The sequence below is a fragment of the Zingiber officinale genome, chromosome 2B, assembly GCF_018446385.1.
Source record: "Zingiber officinale cultivar Zhangliang chromosome 2B, Zo_v1.1, whole genome shotgun sequence".
In the NCBI taxonomy this organism is placed as follows: Eukaryota; Viridiplantae; Streptophyta; class Magnoliopsida; order Zingiberales; family Zingiberaceae; genus Zingiber; species Zingiber officinale.
Window position 1 is genome coordinate 139,585,371 of NC_055989.1, and position 20,748 is coordinate 139,606,118.

A 20,748-nucleotide genomic window follows, 5' to 3' on the forward strand; every position below is an offset into this window, starting at 1 on the left:
TTGATCACTGGAAGATCTAACCATAACACCCTGTCTGACTAATAGAAAGATTTCATAGGAATAGGAATTGTTCTTATTGCTTTCATACCAATAGCAAGTTATTTTGGTCAAGTTCTTTGTTTTCCATGCTATATACTAACCACTATTTATGTTCAATTTAGTAAGTTCAAAATTAGTAGTAGAGATTTGAACTAATATATTTTTATAAATCTTGAACCATTCTAAATTGGTGTTTAGAGTTTTGGGGTTTAGGGTTAACCTATTTGACAAAATTAATCAAGTGAATAACAATTTGCATCTTGACACATGAACTTTCACAAAAGAATATTCTAGTTACCAATAATCTTTACAAGAACATGATCCTTCAGAGAACCTATGGAAACGGTTCCGATCCCGTACAACAATTACCCTGCCATATATCTGAGAGAGAAGCTTGCTAGCAGCATGGCAATCATCACAAACCCGTAGGTTCTTTACGATTCTTATTGGAGTATTCGGAGGTGTACTGATAAGACCAAATGCCATTGCCAATTTCTCACTATGATAGTTAAGCACGGTCTCCTTCTCTTCATCATCTATGTTAAGAAACACGCCCGACGTATCAACAACATGCCCTGCCCGTTTAAGCTTCTCTAGCATCTCCGCAACCATTGCTTGGATCTGATCATGTAGAGGGTGTGAAGCATCATCCATCACAAACTCATGGACTACTCCATTTACCTCAATTGAGCTAATCCCAGGCACCTTCTTGATTCCTGTATCCTTCATATTTTTCCTTACTTGTGCGACATCGTTCCATCTCCGGTCAATTGCATAAATATTCGAGAGAAGTATATTGTACCCACTGTTTAGGGGTTCCAGCTTAAGAAGTTCCTTTGCCACCACTTCCCCTAATTTTGGGTTCTTATGAACCTTACACGCAGCAAGAAGTGCTCCCCATATGATCGTATTTGGTTCGGTAGGCATTCCCCATATCAATTCATGTGCTTCATCAAGATTTCCAGCTCTACCAAGAAGATCAACCATGCACCCGTAATGTTCAACCTTGGGAATCAATCCATATGCATGCTCCATGCGATTGAAGAACTGCTTACCCTCTTCAACTAGCCCCGAATGGCTACATGCACGGAGCACTCCAATGAATGTGACATCGTTCGGTTTGACATCATGCTTCTCCATCTCAAGGAAAAGGCTGATTGTTTCATTTCCATACCCATTCATAGCTAGCCCATTGATCATAGCATTCCACATGCATACATCTTTATCAGTTGTCTGATTGAATACTGCATAAGCAGCATTAACATCTCCACATTTGGAGAACATGTCTACCAATGAAGTGGCGAGCACCACATCCATTTCTATTCCTTGCTTATCAATACACGAATGAATCCATCTTCCTCGATCGAGAGCTCCAGCCTCAGAACATAGAGAAAGGAGGTTTACCATAGTTATTTCATTAGGCTTTAGATTCAAACTTTTCATCTGGCTGAAGAGATCAAAGGCTTGATTGATGCAATTGGTGTGTGAGTAGCCCGCAATCATAGCAGACCAGACCATGATATCCTTCTCGTCCATGCGATCAAACAATGCTCTTGCACTCCTTAAATCGCGGCACTTACAATACATATCAACCAATGCAGTGCCCAAAACCACAGATATCTTGAAGCCATGCCGAAGTATGTAGCTATGAAGCCATTTGCCCAATTGCAACATGCCAGTTGATCCACACTCAATCACTAAGCTCAGCATTGTGATCTCATTGGGGAACACATTGTTATCTCGCATCTTCGCGAATAGCTCCATTGCAGCACTCAAATCCTTGAAGCGAACGCAACCGGCAACCATAGCAGCCCATGATGCAGTGCTCTTTTCATTCATCCTGTCAAAGACTCTCCGAGCCACAGAAAGACTTCCACACTTGACATACATATCAATCAGGGCAGTGGTAGCATTGACACTTGGGGATTCCTTAACACTGTTCTTGATCAGATATGTATGCACCGGTCGGCCCTTTTTGATGTCTCCGGCGTCGGCAAAAAGATTGAGCATGTTGATAATGGTCACTTCACTAGGTCGAATACCCGACAGAAGCATGTCTCTGACAAGATCCATGGCTTTGCCGAACAACTTACACCATGAATAGTTCCTAATCATGGTGCTCCAAGAGACCACATCTCTCTCGGGCATTTCATCGAACAGCTTCACGGCACAGCCCAAGGCATCGCAGTCGGAATACATCTGCATTAAGGAATTGGACACGAAGACATCCCAATCCAGTCCGGCCTTGACGACGAACCCATGGACCTCCATGCCGTGGCGGATGCTCGACAGCTGCGCGCAGGCCTTGAGGACGGAGGGGACGGTGAAGTTATCGACTCCGGCACCGGTCTTTCGCGTGTGGGCGTAGAGCTTCAGCGCGGAGAAGGGCGAGCTGTTCTTGATGTAGGAAGTGATGAGGTGGTTGATTTGGGCTTGAGGTGAGAGAAGGGGAGCAGCAGCAGCAGTTTGATACTGCGTGCGGATGATGTGAGCGTGGAGTTGTTTGGTTTGCTGCAGCGTTGTAGCAGCGAGCTCCTTAGAAGGTGGCGGTGGCTTGCGAGAGGAGACGGGGAGGGTTTTGAAGCGGGAGGAGAGGAGTGGGGAGACGGGGCGTTTGGCTGGGGTGGCCATGGCGGCGTCCATGGCGGATGCTGATGGAGTGCAAGGAGGACGAGAGGATTTGATCCGTAGATGCTAAATCATAGCGTAGATCTCGAAGAACCGTGGGCCCGGGGATCCTCGTTGGGACATTATAAAACAATAATAGTAATAATAAATAAATAAATTTTATATTTTATTTTTTAAAAAAATTGATAAATTCAATTACTCTCATCGACTAATTTCGCGTTGATCAATCTAATCTGGTAAAAAAATTTCACCGATTACTAAAATAAATAAAGAAGTGCATACGACGAGTAGCCTAGAAATTCAACATCATTTGATTACGTGCTCTATTTAAAGAAACTTTTTTTACAAATGTGCTATAGTTGAGGACGAACAATGAGTATTTTGAGCAATCTTAATATCCTATCACGATGGTATAGCCCCGACCGAAAAAAAAAAAAAACAAAAAAGAATAACCCACATATACAGGTTTGAACATTCCCATTACACCCTACTCATTTCACTGTTCTCAAAATTTTATCTCGCTTTTTCAAATTTAAGGTCCCGTTTGATACATGGGCTAGGATACTAAGCGATAGGAAAAGTTATAATCCAACTTATTTTATTATATCTTCGGGGTAGTGATTGTTTATCATATTAATTATTACTTACGTTATGATTCCTATCCCACTAAAAAAATAGAACAACTTAAGATAATATTTAATTCATAAAATATCACTTATTCTATCCCCTCTACCAAATGAAATAGATAAAAATTTGAGGTGCGTTTGGTTTGCACATTTTTTATTTTTATTTTTTGAAAAATATATGTTTCTTAAAAATAATGTTTGATTTATATTTTTTATATCTATTTTCTAAAAAATAAATATCATTTTCTGGAAAAATAGAAAATGACTAAAATTTTCTATTTCTTAAAAAATGCTCGTTTTTCAAAAAATAAAAATAGAAAACTTATAAACTAAACGTACTCTTTCTGTTCACAATTTGCACTTTCCAATTCATATCAAGAGATTTCAAAGAGTATATTAATTTTGATTTGAAATAATTTAAAATTCTCTAAGTCCATAAATAAGATTTTGACAAAATCGATGGATGAACCTATACTATTTAAAAATTCAAAAATTTATATTTTTTGAACCAAGAAAATTCTAGAAATCTATTGATAGTGTTGGTTAGTAAGTATTATTATCATATATTTTATAATGAGTTGTGATAAAATTTATTAAATTTTTATAAGTTAAAAAATTTATTACTCTCGTTGGAGGACATAGATATATTAAGGAGGCTTTCAAAAATATGTTGATTTGATTTAAAGTAATTTAAAATTTTCTAGATCCATTAACAAACTTAAGATGAAACTTATTGATGAACACCACAAAATTCAGAATTTTAATATTTTTTAAATCAAAAGAGCTCTATAAACCAGGGTGTTATTTAGTGTCATTGTATTATACATTATAATGAGTTTGTTAGAGGTGAAGTCGGGTAGTTATATATAATTTTAAAATAGTCAATGAATATACCTCAACAAAATTTTATACTAAAATTACAATTGTTCATGATGAAAAGTCATGATGTGAAATGGTTACATAATAATTTCATTGTCAATTTCATTAAAAATATTTTTCTCAATGTACAAAATATATAAATATTAAGCCAATCATTCTCATCAAAGTGACTTATCCTAAGTGATAAGCATGGAAACATATACTTTCTAGGTTCGAGTCCTCTTAGCACCAAATAATTTCCCCTTCGATGGGACCTTGATTATGTGTTGTCTCGGTAGTGGGAAGACATGTGGGGAAGTGACTTATCCCAAATGGTAAGCATGAAGACATGTGTTGTCTAGGGTTCCGGGTTCGAGTTCTCTTAGCAACAAATAAATCTCTCTTTGAGGGGTCTATTAACTGAGGTGTTGTCTCGGGTACCACACTTTCAAAAAATTCCTTAAGGGGGTTTTTTGATATGGGATCATCTTGGCGGTGAGGCTGATCATTATAAAAAGTTTACCCGAATAATTTTTTTTTTGTCAAAGTAACTTATCCCTAGTGGTAAGCATAGAGATATATGTTGCCTGGGGTTCCAGATTCGAGACCCCTTAGCAACAAATAAATCTCCCTTTGAGGGGTCTGTTGGCTGAGGTGCTACTGTCTCGGTAGTGGGACCTCTTATCAACACAGTGGTACCGTACCTCCAAAAAATCCCTTAGGGGGTTTTCTGATATGAGGTCGTTTCGGCGGTGGGGTTGGTAACTATAAAAAGTTTACCCGAATAGTTTTTTTTTTGTCCCCAGGGCGTAGCACAGCTAGGGGCGCATAATTTCGTGGCCAAGAGGTCCAAGGTTCGATCCTTGAGGGTTAGCATCTCGGCTATGCGCTTTCAGCTGTGTACCTATATTTACCTCCCTCCATATCCGTGTAACCGACTTTAGGGGGCCGCTGATGTGTCGATTTCATTTTTTTTTTATTAAGCCAATCATCTTCCATTCAGTTGCGCAACTGATTTCTTATCATCTTCATTGCAGAAAATGTTCTCTTTACACTCATAATAGCAATTGACAAAGTCAATGCTAAAGTAACAAGCATATAAATCAAAGGATAGACCACATGTCTTCTTGTTTCTACCATTTTCATAGCAAGATTTGTAATCCCATCAACCGCTAAAAAATTCACTGCATGTATGCACATCAATAATATAATTCTCAAGTTGATTATCAAATAACACAATATCGTATGCAAAAAAATCCTTAGAATATAATCTAGCAAAACTAATGAGATTTTCCTTATTGAAAGTAGAGAATAAGATTTTAGGATTAAGACATCCCACACAATGAAGTAATTCAGTATTTGTCTCAGAGAAATGACTATTAAGCTTCATAAGTTGTTTATCTAAAACAACACAAACAACTCATATATAGCAATAATAAACCAAGTTAATCTTTTCTTGAGTTCTTCGTCTTGGACGGTAAAGAACTATGAACTTTTTATCAATATTTAGGATCATAACTTTATGTGTAGAACAAAATAAATAAATTTCATTCAATAGAGAATCACATTCATCATCTCTCATAGATTATAATATTTGTTTTGATATATGAACTAATCTCATAGTATCTCAATCTCCTGTTCTTTTCTTTGCAATGCCAATGATAAATAATTAGTAATCCCTAATACATTTTTCATTAAATGCATAGTGAATATAAACTCAAATGATTACATTGCATCGAACAATATGTGTGCTTCAATTTTCTACTCTGTGCTTACCCCATCCTCAATAATAAGTTCAAGCACTTCAATTATGAATGAAAATATGGAAATGAACCTAACTAAAGTACCATAATGTGAACCCCAACGAGTATCATCGGCTCGTTGCAAGTTAATTTCCTGATTCAATCCACGTCCATTAGAATCTGTCCTCTCCTTAGTGTTTATGTAACATTTTCATATTGTTTGGCTCTAAAAATATCTTGCCTCTTCAAGATGCTCTAACAATATTCATAACCTTTTGATGTGATCTCAAAAAGATATTGAACTTGAAAATGATACTTTGCGACAACTACTAAATTCAATTGGAGTTGATGAGCAAAACAATTAAGATAAAACATGGATTTTCTTGTAAAATAAGAGTTTTCAAGCCTTTAAGCTCACCTTGCATATTGTTTGCCCCATTGTAACCTTGACCACGCAAACTTGATATGCTTGAACCATGATGAGAGAATAACCGATCAATGACATCCTTAAGTGAAGATGAAGTTGTATTAGGAAGATGTTCAATACCAAGAAAACGTTCTAATATCTTTTCCTCTTTGTTCACGTATCTTTAAACAATTGTTATTTCATCTTTCATTAATGCATCATGAGACTTGTCAACCAAGATAGTATAATATGTCTCACAAATATCTTTGATAATAACACAAGTAGTTTCAGCAGCAATAGCAATACAAAAATATCCTTCTGTATACTAGATGATGTCAATTGACAATTTTGAGGAGCATTTTGAAATGAAACTTTATGTACAAGTTCATTGTGTTCAGCAAGCTAATGAAAAAGTTTCAAATAATTGTCTCTATTTGTTGATAATTAAATTCATTATGACCTTAAAATGTTAATCCCCGTCTCAATATAAAATAAACACAATCAACAAATGCATTCAATTGAGTTCGATATTTAGCTCTATCTTTATTTAGCTTTCCAGTAAATAAAGAAGAAATACTTCCGGTAAGATTTTAATTTGTTAGATCATTGCATTTCAATTTTTCTATGATGTGAAAACTATTATGCTTGCCAACATGTTGATCAAACTTCTCCAGCATTCTTCAATTTTTAAATCCTTCACCAACAAATGAACCTCCCCCACCATGGTTACTTCGAGTTCTAAAAAGATAATAATATAAACAATATGCACTATTTTTGAATATACTATACTCCAACCAATTCAGATATTTTTAAAACTAATTTGCAACAAACCTTCTTTTTACATTTCCTATTTCAGTTTGTTGAAAGTCATGAATAGGCTAACAAAGTCTCATTAATAAATACACTCTTCACACTTGATCCCTGCCATTAGCATCATAACATTGTATTATTGGTCGTTGTTCAGGGTCTACATGAAGGTTTTCAAATTCAATAACCCTATTTGTTGTTGTTTCTATGCACGTACAAAAGTACATTTTTTAAAAAATACTTAGCAGAAGTATAATAATTTTTTAAATTATTAAAACACATATCCACAAAAACATACATGTGTAGACATAATCATAAAATAAAATTTTGTTTAGAAGTTATACTTGTCGTATAACGTGTAATGGAAATGACATCAACTAGTAAACCTGACTAGATTTGCCTCTATCGGTATCCACACTAAGATACCTTTAAGATGACTTTACAAAGCCACAAGTCACATCTCCGTTTCAGTACTAGACAAAGGAAGGGGACCATGTGATATGAGAGAAGAGCCCACGACCTGATTTGTGCCCTATAGCTAGTGCAACCTGGTGGCACAAATTGGGACAACAACTCAAGTTGTTGTCCGGCGTTGTGTGGCCGGTGACGGCAGTTGTCTGGCATCTGGTGCTAGTGACACGGTGGTCAATTGGAAGGTCCGACAGTGAGCTAGAGGTTGTGACATAAAAGGAGGCAACCCCTATTGATTGTCGATGACACAAGCGAGGGAGAGGGATGAATAAAGAAAAACCTAAAAGTTAAATATTTTATTCTCTTCTCCCATGAAGATGTATTTATACATCTCCATCTGGGTTTGATAAACAAAATCAAGCCCATACCCAATAAGTCATCCCTATCTATTAGTAATAGATTTGGTTCATAACCAAACCAACTTGGTTTAAAACCAAACTAAATTTTGGTTTATTATTAAACCAAACTAATTTTAGTTCAAAATTAAACCAAAATAGATTCAACTCACCTAAAAGAAGTGTGGTGCACTAATGCTTCCATCCAATAAATGTTTTCCATATTTGTCCTTCGTCTGGTTCTACCAGACTTAATATATCTCAATCTGAGAATCACATTCTTAAACTTGTTTTATATCTTTCGGATATTCTCATAGTGTGTGTGACCCAATAGATTCCTGATTTGTTGGTCATTTATAATTATTTATTAATTATAAATTGATCATAAGTGACACCTACTAGTACATCATGATCTTCAATTGACCGGAAAATTATAGTTGATACCAAAATAAATTTTAAACCCTTAAACAACTATAGTTATCATTATGTCTATTTCTTTCACGCATCTTATACCCACTTGATTGAGGACATGGTCTATGTGTCAGTCTCCATTAGGCTGACTACATCACACCTAGCTCAAGTAATAATTTCTTGTCTTGTGGAGTTAAATTATTCGAACACGTGTACAAGAAAATCATCCCTTGACAATTATTGCTCAAAGACTTACAAGTAATATGTAAGTACCCCAAGTGAGTTTTGATGTGATCATCTGAGTTAAGTTAGGCTCTACGATTTTGATGTCTTATGTCTAAGTGTGCAAGAACCTAGGAACATAAGAAGTTGATCGAAAAATATAACAAGCGAGAAGGATAGACATGAGAAGCAAGTCGATGGACTCAGTGCATCCGAGAGATGAGGAGCTACGGAAGAGTACACCGGTGGATGAAAAGGACTCGTGCGATGCTTCCAAGGGACGAGAAGTCAGGGAGTAGGGTTGTAAACAAGCCGAGCCGAGCCAAGTTTTGGGGTGTTCAAGCTTATTTGATAAGGTAATCAAGCCGAGCCGAGTCGAGCTTAAAATGAACCAAGCTTTTGAAATGAGTGTTCAAGCTTGGCTTGGTTTATTTTTTACGAGCTTGAGCTTGTTTAAAGGCTTGAGCTTGGTTCGTTTAGATGTTATCAAGCTCTTAATTCAATCTTGGCTTGAGCTTGGTTCATTTAGATGTTATCAAGCTCTCAATTCAAGATTGTTTGAAACTTTTAGTTGTTTGATTGGTTATTGCATGAGCTTGATAATTTAAATTTATTTATTTATTTTATTGTTTATTTAGCATATTGAAAAGAGTTTTATTAATGAATATGGTTCGTGAACATTGTTTATGAACGTTGTTCACAAACATTGTTCACGAACATTGTTCACAAACATTAACGAGCTGAACACATATGTATTCAAGCTTATTTGTTTAGCTTAACGAGCTGTTCAAGCTTGTTTGTTTAATTAATCTTATGTATATTGAACGAACATAAATAAGCTCTTATCAAGCCGAACACCAAGCTTGTTCACAAACACTTGGTTCATTTATAGCCCTATCGGGGAGGAAGACTGCTCAGGGAGAAAGTCGGCACTGGGTTCGGGTGAACTCAACTCTGGACGGCCGGAAGATCACCCAAGCGACTGGATAAGTCAACCTGAGTTGATTGTGTCCAGGCACCCTGGATGTCCAGCCACATCATCAGCCCATTGCGAAGATAATCAGTGCTAGAGTCTACGTCAGCCAACTCTAAATGCCCGAACTAGGTCCAAGTGCCCGGAAAGTGAAAACTTCATTGACGAAGAGTCGTTGTAGAGTGGATCAAAATGACCACATCCAAGTGCCCTAACTGAGTCTAGGCGCTTGGAATGCGTCACGTTAGCAAACGGCTAGTTTCGATAAGTGAGCTATAAATAGAGATCTAGTTCTTGAAATTCAACACAACACATTCTGTATTCTTTTCTGTCTTATGTTTTAAGCTTCTGTACTCTCAACATTGTAAGGGGTTTCTCTTCCTCTGGCACTTGTCAAAGAAGGAGCTTTGGTAGTGCATTATTTTATATCCTTGCATTAACAATCACTTAGGTTGTAATCAAGTAACTTCTCGAGTCTCTTTACTTTTTATGTTATGTTTATTGCTTAACTCGTGTTTTTGTCCTTGCTAAGTTAAGAAATAAGAGAAGTGCTAACTTTAATTGCAAGTTGTATATTCACCCCCCTCTAGCCGGTCTACTGGGACCTATATAATAATCCTAATAAGAGGTCGTAGGTTATACGTCTCCATTATCAAATGAGTGGTGAATCGTTTGTGGGCTATTTAAACATCTTCAGACATATTGACTTATACCAATCATCCCAGACTTACACCTCCAAGGAGATGTTTGCCAAGATGCTAAAGTATAAGTTTTCATGACTAAGATCACTCGAATATCTCAAGTCTAAGAAAGCTTGCACTCAAGTCACAATAAAATTTTCATAGACATATAAAGAGCAATATGAAATCACATAGTAGATCGCATCCAATGAACTAACTACTCTTAACTAGCATCCACATGTTAACTCTCAACACCTCAATATTTTCAAACAGTGACGATCGATTGATTGATTAAACAAAGGAATATAACATGTGCTAGTCTCACAGAAATGATGATTTCTAGTCTTATCAATTCATCGATTAGGGAAGATTTCAATATGTACATAATTACACATGATGAAATACTCACTAATTGTGATCTAATCATAATTTCTCTTATGCTATGCATTATATTGTGGACTTTAATAATTGAGTTTAGGATCAAATCACATACATATAGAATGTATATATAAATAGTAAATTTTATTTATCAAATAAATAATACAATATCTTAGGTGATTATCTTAGAATACTCTCAAATATAACAGTCTTTTGATTAGGGGGTGTGAAGATTCAATCACTGTAGATTTTTTTTTTTTTTGAGAAATTTCTCCATATATAATACTTGTTGGGAATACAATCAAAGTCTCATATTAAAAATACATGTAAAAATATCAAGTTTAAAAGATAAAAGATATCTCCATTGGTATTAGACTTTTTGGGTAGAGGCCAAAAATAAATCCATGAGGGCTTAGGTCCAAAAATAAATCTATGATGGCTTAGACCCAAAATAAATAATATCATACAATTATGAAGATATGTGAATTCTTTTGGCCTTAACAAGTGGTATCAAAGTCATGGTCCAGACTGGATGTGATGTGAGTGACCTTGAAAGAAGTTGGCGAGAGGCCTAGAGCGGGTCAACAGTGATCGAATGCTTGTGGAAAGGGCTGAAATAGGTAAAGAGTAATCATATACTTGTAGGTAGGCCTGAAACATGTCAAGAGTGATCGGATACTTGCGGGATACCTTGAGAAGATTAATAATGATAGGATGCTTGGGAGGAGACCTCCAATACGCTCTGAGGAGCCTCCAACGTGCTATGAGGTGCCTCCAATGCACTCTAGGGCACCTTCGCTCAACGAACTTCTATCCTCCAAGTTTATCCACGCGAAGGCACTTCTACCATGTACAGGATGCCTCCACTAAACTTTGAGGCACCTTCCTACAACTTCGAGACACCTCGAGCAATATTCATATGAGGTTGAGTTATGTATTTTAGTTCATGCAAAATTCGTTAGTCCAAATAGTAAATGTACAATACAAAACAAGGTTAACAAAATAGAAATAAGATAATGTTATTAATTAGATCTTGTCTTACCAAGACCAGGATCTAGTCATGGTCTCAGTTTAGAATTTCAAAATAGATCTAAGTTAGACCAGCGCCTACAGTTTCACTGAGACTCGTCCTCACTATATCACTCTCCTCCGGTGCTTATCTCACTTACCATTGTAAACTTACTTGACCTTGATCACTAGACTCACTAGGTCTTTCTACCAGATACCCCATCTGGATTTCAGGTAATCGTCTGGTCCTCCCTGACTTTACTGGACTTCCTGCAAATTGTCTAATCCTCTCTAACTCAGCTAGACTTCCTGTCAATCGTCTAGTCCTCCTTGACCCGACTAGACTTCAGTCTGGTGTATGTTCCCTATTAAGTCTTTAACTCATGCACACTTAGTAAAAGGATTAGAACACACAACATCTAACTTTAAATCATTTGTTATTCATTAAAACCCGAGTTTGACAATTGGTGATGACTGCACCAACAATCTTCCTCTTTTTTATGCAATGACAACCTGGGTTAAAGTTAGTAAAATAAAACCCTTTCTGGCTAAGTAAAAAATTATGCATTAAGTCCCAAACCCTAAGTAAAAGAGATTTTTATTAAGTTCAAAAATATGTAATATGTATTATTGTGTGATCCGGTGATAAGGACGGGGATCCTCATTGGCGGAAGGTCAACGGCACGTGGAGGTCAAAGGTCAAGAGATTCAACCCTGAGATCGGCCGACCGGATGAAGTGGGCTGACCGACCGGGCGATGCAGGCCGACCGACATGAATCCCCCGAATCGAAGGAAGACAACCCGACTAGGGGTCGGGTTTCCGATGTTCAAGGTAAAAGGTTTCAAGGGCCGAGCGGAATGTCCGTTCGGCCGGTGCACAAGGCAACACAGGCGGGAGCAGTCTCATCCGAGCATATGTCCGATGCAGAAGTCATATGCATGTCGAGCGGCCGACCCGCTCGGCCCTGGAACAGACAGGGAACGCAAGAGGACAAGGGAGACAGGGGATAACATCATCCTCGAGACGCCTGCCGCCAACAAGCAGCAGAGTTGGCGGCCGAGCCGTACACAGGATCATACGACGGAAGCTTCCACCGTCACATCCGGGATATGCTCGGACGATTGTGGAATGACGCCAGAGGTACTTTTCTGACAGACGCTTGTTAAGGTATGTTTGGGAAAGCGTGCACGCGTAGAGAAGCGTGCCCGCGCCTCCCCTGGGTTCTATATAAGGACCCCCAGACGTCGACGAAGGTATGGACACATCTCTACTGTAGCCTCATTACGCTGCCTCTCTCGTTGCCTGACTTGAGCGTCGGAGGGCCGTCGCCGGGAAACCTCTCCCGGCTCGACTTCCTTGCAGGTTCGTCGGAGAGCTACACCACCAGTCGGAGACAGCGGAGCGTGCCACGTCTCCAGCGTCCGTCGACTCAGCGCTCAGACAGGATCATTGTGATTAGGAGGTTTTGATTTTCTTAACTTAATTTATATTCTCCCCTTTGTCATATATATCAAAAATATGTAAGTGAAGTTCAAGCATAACATGCAAAAAATCAATAAGAGCATTTAAATAACATCTGCAAACAGAATTGAAATTTTAACAAACAAGTTTGCAAATAAAATATTTTTTTTACTATAATAGTTAAAAAAATTTTTTTAACGATTTTCAAGAATTAGGAACACTTGTTTTTTAAAAAAACAATCAAACATATTTTTCAAAGATTTCCCACCTAATTGATTTTTAACCCTAGTTTGATCCATAATTTTAAACCATAATTTTGATAAAGTTGAGAATAGAACAACTTTATATATATATTCTCCCCCTTATATTGACACTCTTCTTTTGACACACATAAAAAATGTGAATTATGTTCATAATTTTTAAAGCAATATTGGAAATAGATTATGTATGATTTTAAGTTAATAATGTATTTCCAAAGATAAGGGTGTAAAATGTTTTCATGAAAAAATGTATTATAAACATATTCAAGATCATAATACATTTTCAAAAAGCTTTGCAAAATTTTTTATCAAGAAACATTATTTCAAAATTTTTGTGTTGTATGGTAATTTTTCAAAAGAGTTTTCATTGTATTTTTGAAAACTATGCTAAGTAAAACTTTATTTGTTCCAAAGAAATATTTTGGTGGAAAAATTAATTTTTAAAACAAACACATTTTGAAAAGAGTGTTTTTTAAAAGTATTTTCCAAAATATTTTGTAACATCATTTTTCATAAAGTATTTATTTTCAAAATGATTATTATTTTTTAAAAATATTTCTTTCAAAATACTTTCTAAAAATACTATCTTTTTTTAATAAGGTTTCAAAGATAATTTTTAATTCATTTTGAAGATTCAGTTTTGTTCAAGTATACCTTTTAAAATATTTGATTTTTAATACAAAACTGTCAGTAGAATCTCCCTTAATCTAACATTCTCCCTTATTAAAAAGTGTTTAAGCTAAATATACTAGTGTCCAGGCAAGCATATATCTATCAAAATATTTTCAATTAGTTTATTTCTCATCTAAATTTTCAACGCATAGTAATTTTATGAGTTTTCATATATGCTAAATTTAATGATTTAGCTTAGGTTGAATTTTGATTTCGGATTAAATCAGATTTTTCAAGTTAATTTTATCTAAGGATTCTTGTTAATTAATTGCATTAAACTTAAAAGAATTTATTTTGAATTATTTATGTTAGAATTTAAATGTAGATTATTTCGAATTAGTTAAGTTAAAATTAATTGAGTTAATTATTGATTAATAAATAAAAATTAATTTGATTAGTTAATTTAGGATTAATTATATTGATTGATAACTTCAGATTAATTAATAATGATTAATTATTAATTTAATTAAGATTAGGTTAATTGATTTATGTTTTGAATTATTAAATTGATTAATTTAAATTGAATAATTCGTATTTAATTAATTAAATTTTACATTTTGTTATTTGAATTAAGATTGATTAATTAATTATTAAATTTAATTGAGTCTATGTTTTAAGTTTATGAATTTAGGCTTAAGTTTTTTATTTTGAATTTCAGTTTTTAATTTATATTTAATTTTAATTTCAGTTTTAAATAGGTTTTTAATTTAGGTTTAATTTTAATTCAATTTAGATTTGAGTTAAGTTGGTTCTTTTTAAAGATTTTTAAGATGATTATAAAAATAATTTTAAAAAGATTTTTACAAGATCTTAAATTAATTTTAATTTGGTTTTTAAATAATTTTATATTTTAAATTAATTTTAATTAAGTTTTTAGAATAATTTTAAATTAATTTGAATTAACTTTTTAAAATAATTTTAATTAAGTTTTTAAATAATTTTTAATTTCAGTTTTATTAAAGCTTTTTATTTTCGTTAAAGTTTATTTAACTTTAATCAATATTTTTTAATTTATGTTTGAAATTAAAGTTTTACTTAAGCTTAACTAGTTTTAATTAAGTTTAATTAAATATTAAATAAAATTGGACTTTAATTAAATTTTATTTTAAAGTTTTAATCGTTTATTATCTCACCTAGCTTAAATTTTCAACTTAAGATAATTTTATAATTTTATGAGATGAATTAATTCATTTTTTATTTTGAAGATAGTTCAACCTTGTGTTAAATTTAAGTTTAGTCGTCATTTAATTAAATATACATTTCAAAAATTAACTTTCTGACTGTGACGAGATATAGGGTCTTCTTGAGTATCAGAACAACAACCACTTTTAGACAAAATATTTTTAAAAAAAATTACATTTTACCTTCCTATTGAAAAATCTTGATCTAACTAGTCTAGAATGTGACAAGATAGGTTCAATTAGTTTCACTTAGCTAGGTACACCAAGTAGGATACGTATTACCCTACTTTACTTCCTAAATCAAACTTCCCTAATGTGCTATCATTTCACCCCACCCTAATACTATATTAGACAAGAGTTAAGTTATCTTTTTCAAATCTAATCTTAATTACCCAAATAGATTGATATGTTTTTAAGGTACCAACTAATTTGAAGACTCTCCTTGAATAATAAATTCTTTATTTTATATTTATATAATAATTTTTTTTAGGTACATAATATTAATTTTATCCTACTTACTTTGGTTAGGTAAGCTTTCATAACTCAATCTTTATTAAGTTTAATTAAATTTAATTTAGATTTAATTAAATTTAATTAAGTGTTTAAGTTTTAAATTTTGAATTAACTAAGTTGGTTAGATTATCTCTTTTTTTTTAAAAGTGTATTTTAGATTTAATTTTTTTTATTTTAAATTGGTTGAATTTGTTAAGTTATCTTTATTGGAAATATTATTTTTAATATTTAAATTTTTATTAATTCTTAATGAGACCTTGATATAATTGTAAGAGATATATACAAGAAGTAATTTTTCAAGACTTTGTCTAGGAATTAGTAGTGTAAAGAATAAACGTAAACAATGGCTCTAATAGTGTTGCACCAATTTTGAAAAAAAAATATTTTTTACTCAAAAATTATATATATATATATATAATTCGTATTTAATTAATTAAATTTTACATTTTGTTATTTGAATTAAGATTGATTAATTAATTATTAAATTTAATTGAGTCTATGTTTTAAGTTTATGAATTTTGGCTTAAGTTTTTTATTTTGAATTTCAGTTTTTGATTTTGAGTTTTTAATTTATATTTAATTTTAATTTCAGTTTTAAATAGGTTTTTAATTTAGGTTTAATTTTAATTCAATTTAGATTTGAGTTAAGTTGGTTCTTTTTAAAGATTTTTAAAATGATTATAAAAATAATTTTTAAAAGATCTTAAATTAATTTTAATTTGGTTTTTAAATAATTTTATATTTTAAATTAATTTTAATTAAGTTTTTAGAATAATTTTAAATTAATTTGAATTAATTTTTTAAAATAATTTTAATTAAGTTTTTAGAATAATTTTAAATTAATTTGAATTAATTTTTTAAAATAATTTTAATTAAGTTTTTAAATAATTTTTAATTTCAGTTTTATTAAAGCTTTTTATTTTCGTTAAAGTTTATTTAACTTTAATCATTTTTTTTAATTTATGTTTGAAATTAAAGTTTTACTTAAGCTTAACTAGTTTTAAATAAGTTTAATTAAATATTAAATAAAATTTGACTTTAATTAAATTTTATTTTAAAGTTTTAATAGTTTATTATCTCACCTAGCTTAAATTTTCAACTTAATATAATTTTATAATTTTGTGAGATTAATTAGTTCATTTTTTATTTTGAAGATAGTGTTGGTGCAACCTTAGGTCAAGGTTGACCTGGTTGACCCGACTCGAGTTGACTTGACTCGAGTTGTATTTTGATGTTTGACTTGGGAAGATTGTCGGTGCAACCTTAGGTCAAGGTTGACCTAGTTGTGTTGCATGTTGATGTTTGACACTCGTGAGAGAGTTCTATTCTTGATATGGGACAAGAATAGATGTTTGGGAGATTATTGGTGCAACCGTAGGTCAAGGTTGACCTGGTTGACCTGATTCGGGAAAAAGTCCAAGTATGGAGACTTGGCAACGGAAAAGTCCAAGCAGGGAGCTTGGCACTGGAAAAGTCCAAGTATGGAGACTTGGCACTGGAAAAGTCCAAGCAGGGAGCTTGGCACGCGAAAAGTCCAAGTATGGAGACTTGGCACGGGAAAAGTCCAAGTATGGAGACTTGGCACGGAAAAGTCCAAACAGGGAGTTTGGCACGGGGAAAAATCCTAGTGAGTGAAGCTAGGTGAAGGTGAAAGTCCTGGTGAGTGAAGCCAGGCATTCGGGAAAATCAGTGAAGCAAGCGGTGAAAATCCTAGTGAGTGAAGCTAGGTGAATGAGAAAGTCCTAACTGGATGTTAGGCGGTGTGGAAAGTCCTGGTGAGTGAAGCCAGCGGTGGAAAGTCCTGGTGAGTGAAGCAGTGAGAAAGTCCTAACTGGATGTTAGGCGGTGTGGAAATCCTGGTGAGTAGAGCCGGTGAAAGTCCCGTGAGTGAAGCCGTGCAAGGAAAATCCAGATGGATCGAGGATGATCGGACTTCTGGTGTTGGAAAGTCCAAGTAGGTCAAAGGGATTGACCGGACACTTGGCAGGGAGTTCTAGCAGGTCAAGGGAGTGACCAGATGCTAGGGATGAAGTACCAATAGGTCAAGGTTGACCGGATATTGGTTTGGAAGTCTTGGGACTTGGTTTGGGCAAAAACCAAGCTCTGGATCGGTCACCAGACCGATCCAGTGATACCTTGTTTTCTCTGATCGGTCTGGTGACCGATCAGATACCGAACAGAAGCTCTGGCGAAGAGAAAGGCAGGCTGATCGGTCCACAGACCGATCAGGCCATGTCCTGATCGGTCTGTGGACCGATCAGAGATGAGCATCGCGACACCTGATCGGTCTGGGGACCGATCAGGTGACAAACAGAAGCACAACCAATGTTGGGATCGGTCTGTGGACCGATCCAGCTGTAGCCTGATCGGTCCACAGACCGATCAGAGTACGCACAGAAGGTTCTGTGCACTAACTGATCGGTCTGGGGACCGATCAGCACAGGGCCTGATCGGTCCTTAGACCGATCAGGGTTCTAGCCGTTGCGACGCAACGGCTAGTTTTCTCGCTGTCTTCTTCGCAGGTATAAAGGGGTCGAGGGCTGCTGCTGCGCGACAACTCTTCTTCCTTCTTCCTGTTCTAAGTGCTGCTGTGCTTGAGCTTTGTTGAGCTCCTCCGAAGCTTCGCGTGAGTTTCATTCTACGACTGGGTCAGCTGCTGCTGCTCGCTCTTCCGTGAAGTTGCTGCTTCGTCAACGGAAACCAGTCGAAGGCAAGCTAGCGTTTGTTTTTACATTCATATTGCTCTTGCTTCTTGCTGTATTTCTTGTACACTTATCTTGCTGTTGCAAGAGACTTTGTGGTGAGGTTTCTCCACCCACAAGGAGTATATTATTAGCCGGTTCTCCGGGGACTCATCCACCGACGGATTGAGAGGCTTCGTCCACCTTACGGACACGCCGAGGAGTAGGAGTATCATCTCCGAACCTCGTTACATCGGTTTGTTTGAGGTTTGTTTTTCTTCTCCTTAGTTTCTTCCTTGTATTTCCGCTGCGACTAACCCTAACTGTAGGAAGAACGCGAGAATTTGGGGCGGCTATTCACACCCCCCCTCTCTAGCCGTACGAAGGATCCCAACAAGTGGTATCAGAGCGAGGTCGCTCTTCATCGGATTCACACCCGTGGGAGCACAAGCGCTAGAGATGGATCAATTCGGAGAAGACATCACCATTCCACCCTTCTACAACGACAACTTCGCATATTGGAAGGTAAGGATGATGTATTTTCTTAGGACTAATATGTGGAATTGGTTTTGTGTACAAGAAGGGTTTACTCCTCCAATGGATAAAGAAGGAGAGCCTCTAGAGAAGAACAAGTGGACAAAGGAACAAGTCCATCAATCAACGATCAACAATGAGGTAACTAAAACAATTGAATTTTCATTACCTACTAATATTTTGCGTAAGATAGGTGAATACAACAATGCCAAGGAGTTGTGGGATAACTTGGCCAAGTACCATGAGGAGAGTTCCACTTCAAGCCATGAAGAGGAGCCTAGTGAGCCAAGTAGCTCACATCATGGAGGGAGCGAATTGGGAGTTGAGGGCTACTCAACATCCAAGGAAGAAGAGGAGGAGAGTTCCTCTTGCTCAAGTTCGGAGCAAGAAGAAGAAGTTTCCACCTCCGGAAGGGTTGAAGAAGAAAGCTCATCTCCATCCACAACCCTAGGTAACTCAAACACTGTGATTTCAAGCAAATTACACATAATGTGTTTTGAGTGTAGGAAACATGGACATTACAAGAGTAAGTGTCCAAAGAGGGTAAGAAAGACTCCACCGGCGCCAAAGGTCAAGGAAGCCGGAGTCCCGAAACGCAAGGGCAAGGAGCACATCGTGTGCTTCCAATGCAAGCAAAGGGGACACTATAGGAGCCATTGTCCGAGGGGGAGGCAACCTCACAAGGGCAAGAGACCGGGCACATCGATAGGGGGAGCTAAGGCAAACCCTAAGGTAACCTCTAAGGTTCATTTTTGCAACTCTAATAAAATGCATGCTAGGAATTTTATTGCACTTGTCGATAATAACAAGCATGATAACCTTAGGAATCAATACATGTGCTTAGGTGCAAAACATGTGAGCCTAGATAAGGATAACACTAGGAAAGCCAACCCTAGAATTACCTCATCTAAGGTTAAGGAGAACCTAGGTAGGAATCCCAAATCAACTAGACACATGCCTAGGAATGCCTCAAAGAAAAATGACAAATCAAAAATTGAGGTATTAGAGAAGGAGAATCAAGTCTTGAGGTCAAGACTTGATACTTTGGAAAAGGCTCTTAAAAACATGGAGAAGTCATCTCTAGGGTTTAAGAGTCAAAAACCCAAGTCCAAGGACAAGAAAGGTTTGAGTCACAAACCTAAGTCCCAAATGGTCAAGCCCACTTACCACAATGTTCCATTTGATTATGGAACAAAACCTAGGGCTAGGAAGACCATTACCAAGGTCACAAGGGGAGTCACCCCTATAGTTGACCTTGATGAGACCCAAATGACCAAGGCTTTAAAGCCTAAGAGGGTCATTAGGAGGGTTGCTAGGGAAGTTATCCCTAGTGAATATTTAGTGAACCCAATGAGCTCAAATAGGTATTGGGTTCCTAGGAGCATCTTCTCTACCCCATAGATGGGTTAGAGAGTGTCAACTCCAATAAGAAGGGTAGTTAACCCAACTTTGAGGAAATTGACACTCAAGGAGCATTTTCAAGGTTTTGAGAACTTTTGAAAATGAAATGGAATTATCATTTACTCCTTTGAAGAGCTAAATGTGCCTAATGGTGGAAATATCATTTTTAATCTTAAGTGGCACAATTTGAGGAAAACCTAGAGAAATACCATAATTGGGATTTTGGTTTTCTCTTAGGGATATATGGGCAATCTAGGGTTAGATTTTAAGTTAGCTAAGGCTAAGGATACTTAGATAGAGATTTAGGTATTTTATTTGTGCTAACTTGCCATGATTGGTTGTCATATGCCATGTCATGACATCATATTTAAGTTATGATCACTTGAAATGTCATGATAATGCTTAGGTTATTATATGTCATGCTTTATTTAAGTTTTCAAGCTTTATGCCATGACATCA

The 20,748-nt window shown here is 35.6% G+C and overlaps 1 protein-coding gene across 1 annotated transcript; it reads right to left on the reverse strand.

The window, feature by feature from the left end:
- Window positions 1-272: 272 nt before the first annotated feature.
- On the reverse strand, window positions 273-2,758 carry LOC122047456 (pentatricopeptide repeat-containing protein At4g21065-like). Its single transcript, XM_042608773.1, has one exon. It carries the CDS (start codon window positions 2,680-2,682, stop codon window positions 334-336), a length of 2,349 nt encoding a protein of 782 aa, XP_042464707.1. The 5' UTR covers window positions 2,683-2,758; the 3' UTR covers window positions 273-333.
- Window positions 2,759-20,748: the final 17,990 nt, after the last annotated feature.

Coding starts and splice junctions, on each gene's coding strand:
- LOC122047456 (XM_042608773.1), bottom strand. CDS start 2,682: ATGGACGCCGCCATGGCCACCCCAGCCAAACGCCCCGTCTCCCCACTC.